Below are 12,514 nucleotides of genomic sequence, written 5' to 3' on the forward strand. Positions count from 1 at the left end.
AATCACATTCCTGATCTCGTACGGTAAACGGCGTCAGCGCAAAAAAATCCCAAAGTGCAAAATTGCGCATTTTTGGTCGCATCAAATCCAGAAAAAATGTAATAAAAAGCGATCAAAAAGACGTATATGGGCAATCAAGGTACCGATAGAAAGATCAAATCATGGCACAAAAAATGACACCTCGCACAGCCCCATAGACCAAAGGATAAAAGCGCTATAAGCCTGGGAATGGAGCGATTTTAAGGAACGTATATTGGTTAACAACGGTTTGAATTTTTTACAGGCCATCAGATACAATATAAGTTATACATGTTATATATCGTTTTAATCGTAACGACTTGAGAAACATGCATAACAAGTCAGTTTTACCCCAGGGTGAATGGCGTAAAAACACATTTCCCCCAAATAAAAGAAATGCGTTTTTTTTTTCAATTTCACCACACTTCGAATTTTTTTCTGGTTTCGCAGTGTACTTTATGCAAAAATTCAGCCTGTAATTGCAAAGTAAAATTAGTGACGCAAAAAATAAGGGGTCATGTGGGTTTCTAGGTGGAAAAATGCAAGTGCTATGACCTTTTAAACACAAGGAGGAAAAACCGAAAACGTAAAAACGAAAATGGGCCATGTCCTTAAAGGGTTAAAGGGACGGGACCCAGGTCGCTCTTAAAGGGGCCCAGGTCGCGCTTTAAAGGGGCCCAGGTCGCTCGTACCCAGGGTTAAAGTTTCTCTTAAAAGGAAGTCACTGAAAAAGGGGCGCTCTTTTCAAGCACTATGTATTTCCCTGGAAATGCAAATCTAGTTCATATTCTTCTTCTGTTTCTTCCAGCCATTTTTCGGCGCGTAATACAGCCCGAACCACTTTGCGCACAGACTCCGTTCAAACTGCGTTTAGAAGCCCTCACCGGTGTGAGGTGTGCTATCTATTTTTTTCGTTTCGATCGGATTTTTCGTTTTTAAGAAATTTACGTTTAAAGACCCCTAATTTCCCATAGAAAATAATGGCCCATTGGAAATAATGGTCACACTCTAAACGCTGACAGCCAATCATCAGCCAATTGAGAAATTTCAAACTAAACGAACATATTATTGGAAGAATTCGAGTTTTTCATTTTTACTGTCTTCTTTTGAATACTTTCCTGTAATACCTGTGGGGTCAAAATGGTCACCACACACCAAGATGAATTCTTTGAGGGGTGCACTTTCCAAAATGGGGTGAATTATGGGGGGTTTTCTCTCTGCTGACACTACAGGGGCACTGCAAACGCACCTGGCGCTCAGAAACTTCTTCAGCAAAATTTGCATTGGAAAAGCTAATTGGCGCTCCCTTCCTTCTGAGCCCTGCTGTGTGCCCATACAGTGGTTTACGCCCACATATGGGGTACCGTTGTACTCAAGAGAACCTGCGTTACAAATTTTGTCTCATATTCCTTTTGAAAATGAGAAACTTTAATCTAAACGTATATATTATTGGAAAATTAAAATTTTCCAATTTTTTACTGCCTCATTGTGAATACTTTCCTCCAGCCCCTGTAGGGTTAAAATGCTCATTGTACCCCTAGATTAATTCTTTAAGGTGTGTAGTTTCCAAAATGGGGTCACTTATGGGGGTTTTCAGGATACCAGACTTCTAAATCCATTTAAAAAAAGAACTGGTCCCTAAAAAAATCAGTTTCACAAAAATGTGATAATTTGCTGATAAATTTCTAAGCCCCATAACACTCTAAAAAAGTAAAATATGTTTACCAAATTATGCCAGAATAAAGAAGACATATTGGTAATGTGACTTAGTAACTAATTTATGTGCTCTGACTTTCTTTTTTTAGAAGCAGAGAATTTCAAAGTTCATAAAATGCTAATTTTTAAAATTTTTCATGATATTTTGATGTTTTTCACAAAAAACACACAAAGTAGTAACCAAATTTTGCCACTAACATAAAGTGCCATATGTGACGAAAAAACAATCTCAGAATCGCTAGCATACGTTAAAGCATCATTGAGCTATAAGAGCATAAAGTGAGACAGGTCAGATTTTGAAAAATTAGCCTGGTCATTAAGGCCCAAACTAGTTGCACCAAGAAGGGGTTAAAGGGACGGGACCCAAGTCGCTCTTAAAGGGACGGGACCCAAGTCACTCATAAAGGGACGGGACCCATGTCGCTCTTAAAGGGACGGGACCCAAGTCGCTCTTAAAGGGACGGGACCCAAGTCGCTTTTAAAGGGATGGCAACCAGGGTAAAGGGGCGCTCCTTTGAAGCACTATTTTCCTGGAAATGCAAATCTAGTTTAGAATATTTTGTCTCACAAAGACAGTAATACAATGATTGTCATGGCTTTGGGCACATGGCATGTGGCCATATGCATGAATCCCTAACAGCTGTATTTTCTTACACTGATATACTGTTGAACTTATTATATAGATTCTGTATGCATTAATTTTAAATAATGTACTGTAAATATTTCCCAGATTTTTTAAAAATTGAAAATGAAAAGCTTCACGTCATTGTTTAATGTCTCCTTTTTTTTCTTTTATTACTTTCAGTTCGATTTGCTTGAACAAGTTGGTGAGATAATAAATGGAATGGCACGGTGTCCTTATGACCCAAAACATGGAAATGTGGCTTTATTTGCAGGTAAAATAATGGAATGTTGAATGTGTACAGAGTTATAACATGTTATCACATCTTCAGGATTTCTAAAATTTATTTTTTAATGGAAGTTGTCTTTTAGAAATTACATTTCTAAAAGAATACCCCTGTAATGATCACAAGAAAACAGGCTTAAAAAACATCTATTAAACAGTTGACTAACTAATTTACTATAACTCAGAATTTAACTGTATACATTGCATGTGATTATTTCAAAAGAAGTTTCACTATTCACAAAAAAAAACAACTTTTTGGACATTAGCCATATATACAACATGTTGGGTCACATGGCACATCCTAGTTATACTAATAAGCACACCACTGTAAAACTTTGCCAGACTGTAAAGGCTCATAATAAGGTTAATAAATGAATACTGTAAGATATGAAAGAAAAAATAATTTATGAATATATATGACAAAAATATGTACCTGTCATCTCAATAGAGGGAAGAATGCCTCATGCAAGGATCCTCATACACTGATCCCATTCCACCAAACAGGGCAGCTGAGGAGAAATCCATTTTCTCATAATCAAGAGTTTCGCATAAAACATTTTCAGCAGACACTTTCTCTGTTTCCCAGAAATCCCAGTGGGTAATCCAAAGGTATTTCCTAAAACATACAAACAAAAATCTTCTACTAGGGTCACACCTGTGGCCTCATTTATGCTTTAAGAGACACCGGACCAAAATTGACTCAGTTCTTCACAAGACCAGAACATATGCCCAAAATCCCCGCTTTATTTTGACATCTAGAACAGAGGTCATTGTCCCTCTTTTTGATTTTACTAAGGAAAGAGGGGGTGTAATACAGTCTGTGAACAATATTTAATTGAACCAACTGATGATTCGCCGAGGGTGCGACTTTTTTGATGTTGCAATAGACTACCGCCCAATTCACCGCCCCCCGCTCCATCTCCTTTTCCCAGGCCCTCTTGCTCTCAAAATCCAGCTTTCTTTCTAGGAGGAAACATTTATACAATATCGAGACCCCTCTAGGCCTATTACCGAGCCCTCTCAGCTTCTCTAATGTGAGATTGGCCTTAAATCATGGACGAAAGTTAAAAAAATTTTATTCCCTAATTAGATGTAAATCATCATTTTATTGACATTTGTAAATATAATTCATTATTTTTATTGCCACGTTTTTTAATTATTCACTTTTTACTTTCCTGTCTCGAGCCGGCTCTTTTCAAAAGAGCCGGCGCGAGACAGGAAACTCCCGTCATGCAGAGCGGCAGGAAAGGTTCCCATGATCCTTTGCCCGCCGCTCCGTTAATACACAGTGATCTCGCGCTATGTAGCGCAAGATCGCTGTGTATTTTCTAGTCCCTCTTCTCTAATCTATTTATGAAGATACAGACTGCCTCTGCAGTCTGTATCTTTATACTTTACCTATCCTCTTCTTCGGTGGAGCAAGGCCGGCGCCGCCATCTTGATTACGTCACTTGCGTTCCAGCGGTGGAACGCAAGGCCCGTAATCAAGATGGCGGCGCCCGGCCATGCGGCACTGAAGCAGAGGATAGGTAAAGTATAAAGATACAGACTGCAAATACAATCTGTATCTTCATGAAGTCTATCTATGAAGATACAGACTGCCTTTTGCAGTCTGTATCTTTATACTTTACCCGATTCTCTGTTCCCTGGCTGTTCCGGCGGCGGCGGCATCTTGATGACGTCACGCTGGAACGCACCGCTGGAACGCAAGTGACGTCATCAAGATGGCGGCGCCCACCGGAACAGCCAGGGAACAGAGGATCAGGTAAAGTATAAAGATACAGACTGCAAATGCAGTCTGTATCTTCATGAATAGACTTAGGGAGAGATATACTTTCATAATAGGGACAGTTACATTTAGGTGATTGGTTCTCTTTAAGCCCATACTTCGTCCTTCTCAGGTCCATCCCCAATGCCCTGGAGAGACGCAGATAATCAAACCAACGGGAGTCTTTAAGCCATATTCAGACTTAACCTGGGCCCATGTTTTAATTTTTCCCATAACCACCATATCAGTTATTAACCTCAGGTCGTGGCCAAAGATTCTGTGGAGTACCCCCAGTTTCTTAACCTTCACCAATCTACGATGATGCCAAAGGGGGGAGAACCAGAAAAAGCCCCTCAGGTCCAAACACCTTTTTATCTCCCGCCAGGTTCTGACCACCATAGGCCATTCCGTTCTAGCATTGCCGTCTAATAACCCAGCGTCAAGGATCTGAAATATATCTAGATGGACATCCTTTGCCTCTTTCCCCAGGCGAGAAAAAATGGGGTTGTCCCTCCAATCTAAAAGCCAAAAGGCCTGAGAAGCCCTTCTCCCTAGGGGCAGTCAACAACTCCAACTTTATGCGGACACGCTTGCGCCCTCAAATTAAGAAGTTTCAAATATTTCTTATCTTCCTAAAATCCTTCTGGCCTAACCAAATCGGGGCGGCTCCAAAGACATACAAGAATTTAGGAAGAGAAACAGCCTTCAGCAAAACCAACCTATCTGCCCTAGAAAGGGGCAAGTTATGCCATACCTTCACCTTTTGCTCAGTCTCCTTTATCAATGGAGCTAGGTTGAGATCGCTGAAGGCCGAAATGTTCCGAGAGAGTCACCCATCTCCAAAACCTGGAGCTGTGGGAAGGAAAGGTCCCCCCCAGCGGCCACCTGCATTAATACTGATTTTTTCCAATTTATCCCTAGGCCTGAATACTGCCCCACATTCTGTATCAGCTCAATGACTATAGGGATTGCTACCACAGGGTCCCGCAGGAACATGTGGTCAGGAGCATGCCAACCTCATACAGGGATACCCTTTCCCCCTCGCCCCCAAAACCAACTATATTATGATCCAGTCTAATTAGACACACTACTGGTTCTATACTGAGGGCGAAGAGTGAGGGGGAGAGGGGACATCCCTGCCTGGTCCTTCGACCCAGCCCGAAAGCAGCTGAGTGTAGTCCATTTACAGTAACAGCGGCCTTCGCGTCACCATATAGAGCAGCCTTATCATCTCTATATAAGCCTTCCCCAGTCCGAATCTCTCCATTACTGCCCAGAGGTATCCCCACTCCACCCTGTCAAAAGCCTTGACCGCATCCAATGACAGGATGGAGTGGGAGCCCTCCCCATCCGCAGGCTGCATATTCTCAAATAATCTCCGGAGGTTGGTCTTTAACTGGCCACCTGGGATAAACCCAGTCTGGTCCTCCCCAATCAAGCCCCCGACTACTTTGTTTAGTCTGGCCGTCAACACCCCGGCAAAGAGCTTTGTATGTGCATTTATTAGAGAGATTGGCCTATAAGACTGTCTCTCCTGGGGGTCGTTACCATCTTTTAAAATCAAGATGACCTCTGCCTCACCCATAGATCTATGGAGAGACCCCCCGGAGATCGAGCACCCCAATACCTGGAGGAGCGCCGGAAGCAAAACCTTCCTGTGCCTCTTGTATATATAGGGGATAGCATCCTGTCCTGGCGAGAAACCACTGGGAGCATCCACTGAAACACCCTTGAGCTCCTCCAGTGAAACGGGGGCACTAAGCATCTCACTTTGCTCCTGTGTTACTCTGGGCAGAGAGGCGAGATCAAGCAACCTCTTTAAACACCCATCCTGCGTCCTGCAACTGGACCTATATATATCTTGGAAGTACTCCCTAAAGGACTCAAGAATTTCACCCGGGGAGTTTATGATAGAACCATTAGGTAGCTGAAGAGCAAGAACTTTCCCGCTCCCCTTCTGATTTCTGATGATCCTTATAAGCCCCTTGTTAGGGGTCCCTGACTCAAGAAAACTCTTCCTGGCCGCAAATCCCATTTTAGACCGGGCTTTCTTCAGCAGATATTTATCCAGCTTTTCCTGACCTATAACTGAATTTTGTTGTGCAACTGGTGTCGGATCCCATCTAAATTTCTCATCCAGTGATTGAACATTTTCCTTAAGATCTGTTTCTATCTTTCTAAACTGTGCCTTTTTCCCTTGAATTATCCTGAAGTATTTCCCTCTAATTATAGCTTTGAAAGCGTCCCAAACAGTGTTTAGAGGAGCGCTACCAACATTAAGCCTCCAAATTTCATGTAGTTCTTTGTCTAATACAGGTGATTCATCTAATAAGTGTAACCAATGTGCATTAAACTTAAATGTGCGGCAAAAGCTGCGTCTCTGCATATCCAGCTCGACCAACAATAGGCTGTGATCTGATAAGCAGCGAGGCAGGTACTTTATATCGTGAACCCATTTGATCATTTTAGAAGGCAATGTCAATTCTGGATTGCGTGTTACTGGATTTATTCTAACAGGAGAAGCCCCTAGCCTCCGGATTTCTCACCCGCCATATGTCGGTCAGGCCCAGCTCCCAAAGAAGTGAAGGAAGGGGGGACCGACCGGCACCCTGGACAGGAAGAGAGGTCCTGAAGCGGTCAATCTGTTTACTGACAACTGCGTTAAGGTCCCCAGCAATCAGAAGTGGACACCCATTATGTTTATAACCGAATGTGAACACTAATTCAAGAACCTCTAATTTAACCGGGGGGGGGGGGGGGGGGGGGGGGGATGTATATGAAGGCCAAGATGCACTCTAGCCCTTTAATCTGACAATAAAGGCACACGAATCTCCCGTCCTTGTCTATCAGCTGGTCCAACAACACCCATTTAATCCTCTTGTGGACCAAGATCGAGACCCCCCTAGCGTAATTAGAAAAGTTCACATGATAATGTGCCCCCCACCATGGCCTATAAACTTTGACCACAGCTTCCTTGACCAAGTGTGTTTCTAAGAGACCAACAATGCAGGGTTGATAAATCTTAAAGAGTCACTGTCGTATTTTTTTTTTTTGCAGAAATCAATAGTCCAGGCGATTTTAAGAAACTTTGTAATTGGGTTTATTAGCCAAATCTGCCATTATCTGCATGTAAAAAGCCTTTTCCCAGGTCCCCCCCTCCTTCCTCTTTTCATCCACTCTGAAAAATCTGAAAATTGTGACTTGTTGCAGGAGACGTCCCCTGTCTGTTCTAGGGAGAGGGGAGGGGGGAGGAGGAAGGAGGGAGTTAGCCGGCAGCAGAAAGCAGATAACAGAGGATTACAGGCACGGAGCTGGGTGACAGCTGTAATCCGAGCTCAGACAGGTCACTGGTGATGGTCAGAACAGATAACGGGTGAGGGATTTGTAGATTAACTCTTTGTTGTCCTGTTTTGGTCTTTTCTTTAGCTCTCTCCATAGGAGAACAATGAAGACAGGGGGGAGAGCTTCAAACTGCTTTTTCATGATAAAAATGCATTTTTCGGATAATAAACCCAATTACAAAGTTTCTTAAAATCGCCTGGACTATTGATTTCTGCAAAAAAAAAATTCACGACAGTGACACTTTAATAACACTCATAACGGCCAGTCTCCTACATTTCTCCCCCAACCCGCTAATATTCCAAGTCGATATGCGAAGCATTGGCCTTTGCTAAGAGAGAGGGGAAAAGAGGAGAAAGAAAGAGAAGGGAAGGAAAGAAGAAAAAAAAGGAGACCCTCCTCGTGCATGGTGATCCTCCCACCCTGATGCCCCTCCCACCCCCAACCTCCACCAGACCCAATGACACCAACTTGCTCTGCCACTGGCGAGATGGAGCTGTCACATTTACTAATGGCCGCTAAGATGTCTGCCAGCCACAGAGGCGGGCTATCACCACCACCCCCCGCCCCTGCCTCTTTCTCTGTGACACAGCTTAAATCCTTAGTTCTGCCTGCGGTGGGAGAATTAAATAGTTTATCAATCTTGCCAAGACTTTTCTTGTTTTCATGTTTAGGACTACTATTCTCGTTGACTTTTCTTGAAGCCATCCTGCCTAATTACCCCCTCCTATCTATTGAGACCTGGGAGAGGGGCACAACAGGTAAACGGAAGAGGTGTTAGTTAACAGAGGCTGATATACATAAACAATCAGACAAGCTTCCAGCAAAGCCAATGCAGTCACACCACCACTGATATATTAGGCTGATGCAATTAACCCCTTAACGACATCGGTCGTACATTTACGCCCCCGTTGCCTGGGCTTTAACGCAACAGGGCGTAAATGTACGCCCGCGGTTTCCCCGATCGCTGTGTGTTCACACACAGCGATCGGGGAAGATGGCCTGCTATAAATCATAGCAGGCCATCATAGCTTCTCAGCACGGGATTGCAACATGGCCTCCATCCTCCATTCCAGCCTCTAAATTGCGCTCTGTCCCTTTGGTGGCTTGCCCTGTGCCCATATGGCACATTATGTCCACATGTGGGGTATTTTCGTAGTCAGGGGAAATTACCCTACATGTTTTGCATTTATTTTCTTTTTCAACCCCTTGTGGAAATGGAAAAAATCAAGGCTAGACCAACATTTAGTGTAATTTTTTTTTTAATTTTTTACTCTAAATCATTGATCTTGTCTTGATTTTTTCATGTTCACAAGGGGCTAAAAGATAAAAAAAAAAAAAAACACAAAATGTGTAGAGAAATTTACGGAAATACCCCACATGTGGACATAAAGGGCCATGTGAATGCAGGGTAAGCCTCCAAAGGGAAGGAGCGCCATTTGGTTTTTGAAGGCTGGATTTGGATGGAATGGATTTCGAGGGGCCATGTTGCATTCAAAATGCCCCTGTGTTGCCAAGAAAGTTGAAACCCCCCACAAGTGACCCCATTATGGAAACTACACCCCGCAAGAAATGTAACAAGGGGTGTAGTGAGCATATGGACCCCACTGGTGACGAGCACAAATGTGGAACAATGTGGCGTGAAAAGAAAATATTACATTTTTTACACTATAATGTTGGTCTAGCCTTGAATTTATCATTTTCACAAGGGGTTAAGAGAGAAAAAAAACAAAATGTGTAGAGCAATTTTCCCCGAAAATACCCCACATGTGGACATAAACCGTAATGTGGCTGCAGGGCAAGCCTCCAAAGGTAAGGAGCGCCATTTGGATTTTGGAGGTTGGATTTGGCTAGAATGGATGATGAACGCCATGTCACATTTACAGAGCCCTCATGCTGCCAAAACACTGTAAACCCCCCACAAGTGACCCCATTCTGGAAACTACACCCCTCAAGGAATCTAACAAGGGGTGCAGTGAGGATATGGACCCCTTGATGAAAATTTTCACTTACTCCACATTTGTGCCCGTCACCAGTGGGGTCCATATGCTCACTGCCCCCCTTGATTCCTTGAGGGGTGTAGTTTCCAGAATGGGGTCACTTGTGGGGGGTGTCCAGTGTTTTGGCAGCACGAGGGCTTTGTAAATGCGACATGGCCCTTGAAATCCAATCCAGTGAAATCCAGCTTCCAAAAGCCAATTGCCGCTTCTTTCCATTTGGAGACTCGTCCTGCGCCCGCTTGGCACTTTTATGTCCACATGTGGGGTATTTCTGTACTCGGGAGAAACTGCGCTACACGTTTTGTGTTTGTTTTTTTTCCTTTTATCCCTTTGTGAAAATGAAAAATTGAAGGCTAGAACAACGTTTTAGTGTAAAAAATAAATTTTTCTTTTTTCACGCCATATTGTTCGGAAAATCTGTGAAGCACCTGTGGGGTCCAGATGCTCACCGCACCCCTTGTTACATTTCTTGAGGGGTGTAGTTCTCTAAATGGTGTCCCTTTTAGGGGTGTTTTTTATGTTTTGGCACCCCAGAGCCTCTGCCAACCTCAAGTGGTACAGTCAAAAATGACCAAGTATAACAGAGGCGTTGAAATTCACTAGGCGCTCCGTTGTATCTGAGGCTTGTGGTTGTGTCAAATAGCAGAATAGGGCCACATATCCGGTATTTCTATAAACTGCAGAAACTGGGCAATAATTATTGGGGTGCATTTCTCTGGTGATAGGTTTATAATTATGAAAAATATTGGATTATAACAAAATTTCTGCACAGAAAATTTAAATTGCCAAATTTCTTACACACTTAGCTTTTATTTCTGTGACTCCCCTAAAGGGTTACAACACTTTCTGGATGTGCTTTTGCAGAGTGTGGGGGTGCAGTTTCTGAAATGGGGTGCTTTGTGGGGCTTTCTAACATACAGGACCCTCAAATACACTTTAAGGCTGGGTTCACACTATGTATATTTGAGGCTGTATTTGTGAGGCTGTATAGCAACCAAAACCAGGAGTGGATTGAAAACACAGAAAGGCTATGTTCACATAATGTTGTAATTGAGTGGATGGCCGTCATTTAATGGCAAATTTTTGCTGTTATTTTAAAACAACGGCTGTTATATTGAAATAATGGCAGTTATTTACCGTTATATGACGGCCATCCACTCAATTTCAACATTGTGTGAACAGATCCTTTCTGTGTTTTCAATCCACTCCTGGTTTTGGTTGCTATGAGGACCTGACATGAGGACCAAATACAGCCTCAAATATACATAGTGTGAACCCAGCCATAACCTGAACAGGTCTTTAAACATATCTGATTTTGAAATTTTACTGAAAGTTTGGAAATTTTCTGCTTATGTTTTAAGCTTTCTATTGTCTAAAAAAAATGAAAGATAGTTTAATAAATGCCGCAAACATAAAGTACAAAACAAAAGGAGAGATCGAGGCGCTTTCTAGTGTAGTATCCAAGCACAGGTTAGTAGAGGCTACAAAAGGTGAACAGCAATATGTTCACCTGGGCGAGTTGTGCTAAGCATAGGCACAATTCTATTGTAGGCTTAGAGAAGCTCACCGCTGCCAGCTCTAGGTGTCTCGAGGTAAAACCAGGAGATGCAGGATAATTGAGAGGTTTCCCAGCAGTAGCCGTCTGGGACAGGAAGACCTTGGACGAGTCCGGCGCAGGTGACATGCACAGTGGTAGCAAACATAAAGTAGACATGTTGCTAATGCTATTTAATATATAATTTATGTGGCATAAGCATTTTCTGTATAAGCAAAAAAGTTTCAAAGTTGGAAAAATGTATTTTTTTTTTACAATTTTTCACGTTATTTTGGGTTTTTTCATTAAGTTTTATTATAAGTATCGACTCCAATTTACCAGAAATTTAAAGTACAATATGTCACGAGAAAACAATCTCAGAATCAGCCAGATAGGTAAAAGCATCCCGAAGATATTCATGAATAAAGTGACACTGGTCAAATTCATAAAATTTGTCTCTGTCCTTAAGGCCATTTCAGGCTCTGTCCTTACGGGGTTAATAAGCCCCCAGCAATAGTTAACCCCAGCTATAGTTAATGCAGTTCAGTTAGTGCAGCAAGACCATCACAGTTAAAGGTAGGCAGGGAGAAGGAAACACAGAGCAACAACATGCATCTTCTACAGTAGAGTTATTTCTCCCTTGGCGCATCCAAAATCATGTTAGGAGGGATCCCTATCAACAGGAGGAAAAAGTTAGTGTTACCATTCCAACCACCATGGGTTGGAACAGTTATTATCCCAAGAGCAGCAATGGTAGAGATGGTCCGGAGTTAGCAGTCGGTGGAAGCAGCAAAGCAGGGTTAGTTCATTTCATTATTCCGTCACAACGGAGATGTAGGAGGGAAAGCAGGTGTTAATTAGGGCAGAAATTGCAGATCTTGTATAAACAAATCCTGTCCAACTTGCTCTTTACCACAACCGATAATGTCTGTGGAATAATGACTTAGACTTAAAAGAATAGACTTTAAAAGGGGCCACCTTTTTATGTTTCAATACTCGCAACCGAGTTGGATTTAAGGGGCTACGTATGGTTTGGTGATCTCTCCACTGGGAGGCACCCCCTTGGCAATAGGCTTGACTCCCCTGGAGGGATATCTGGCTATTCCCGTGTTTTGAGGCTCGTAACTGAGGCTCCATGGACCCTTCTTTTGCATATTTAAATTTATAGGGGGCAATGCATCAGTGGAGACTCTTCAGTGAGTACTCCATTAGATTTTTTTGTCGCTGGTCTC

General features: G+C 42.7%; 1 protein-coding gene across 6 annotated transcripts in view; it reads left to right on the forward strand.

Annotated features, from left to right (window-relative positions):
- Positions 1-12,514, forward strand: part of SEMA6B (semaphorin 6B) — a 683,939-nt gene that overhangs the window by 406,228 nt on the left and 265,197 nt on the right. For all 6 annotated transcript variants that reach the window (XM_069964532.1, XM_069964533.1, XM_069964531.1 and 3 more), the window contains one exon: positions 2,540-2,630. In XM_069964532.1, coding sequence (XP_069820633.1) covers positions 2,540-2,630 — 91 coding nt within the window. The remainder of the gene's footprint in view (positions 1-2,539; positions 2,631-12,514) is intronic.

The sequence above is a fragment of the Dendropsophus ebraccatus genome, chromosome 3, assembly GCF_027789765.1.
Source record: "Dendropsophus ebraccatus isolate aDenEbr1 chromosome 3, aDenEbr1.pat, whole genome shotgun sequence".
NCBI lineage: Eukaryota > Metazoa > Chordata > Amphibia > Anura > Hylidae > Dendropsophus > Dendropsophus ebraccatus.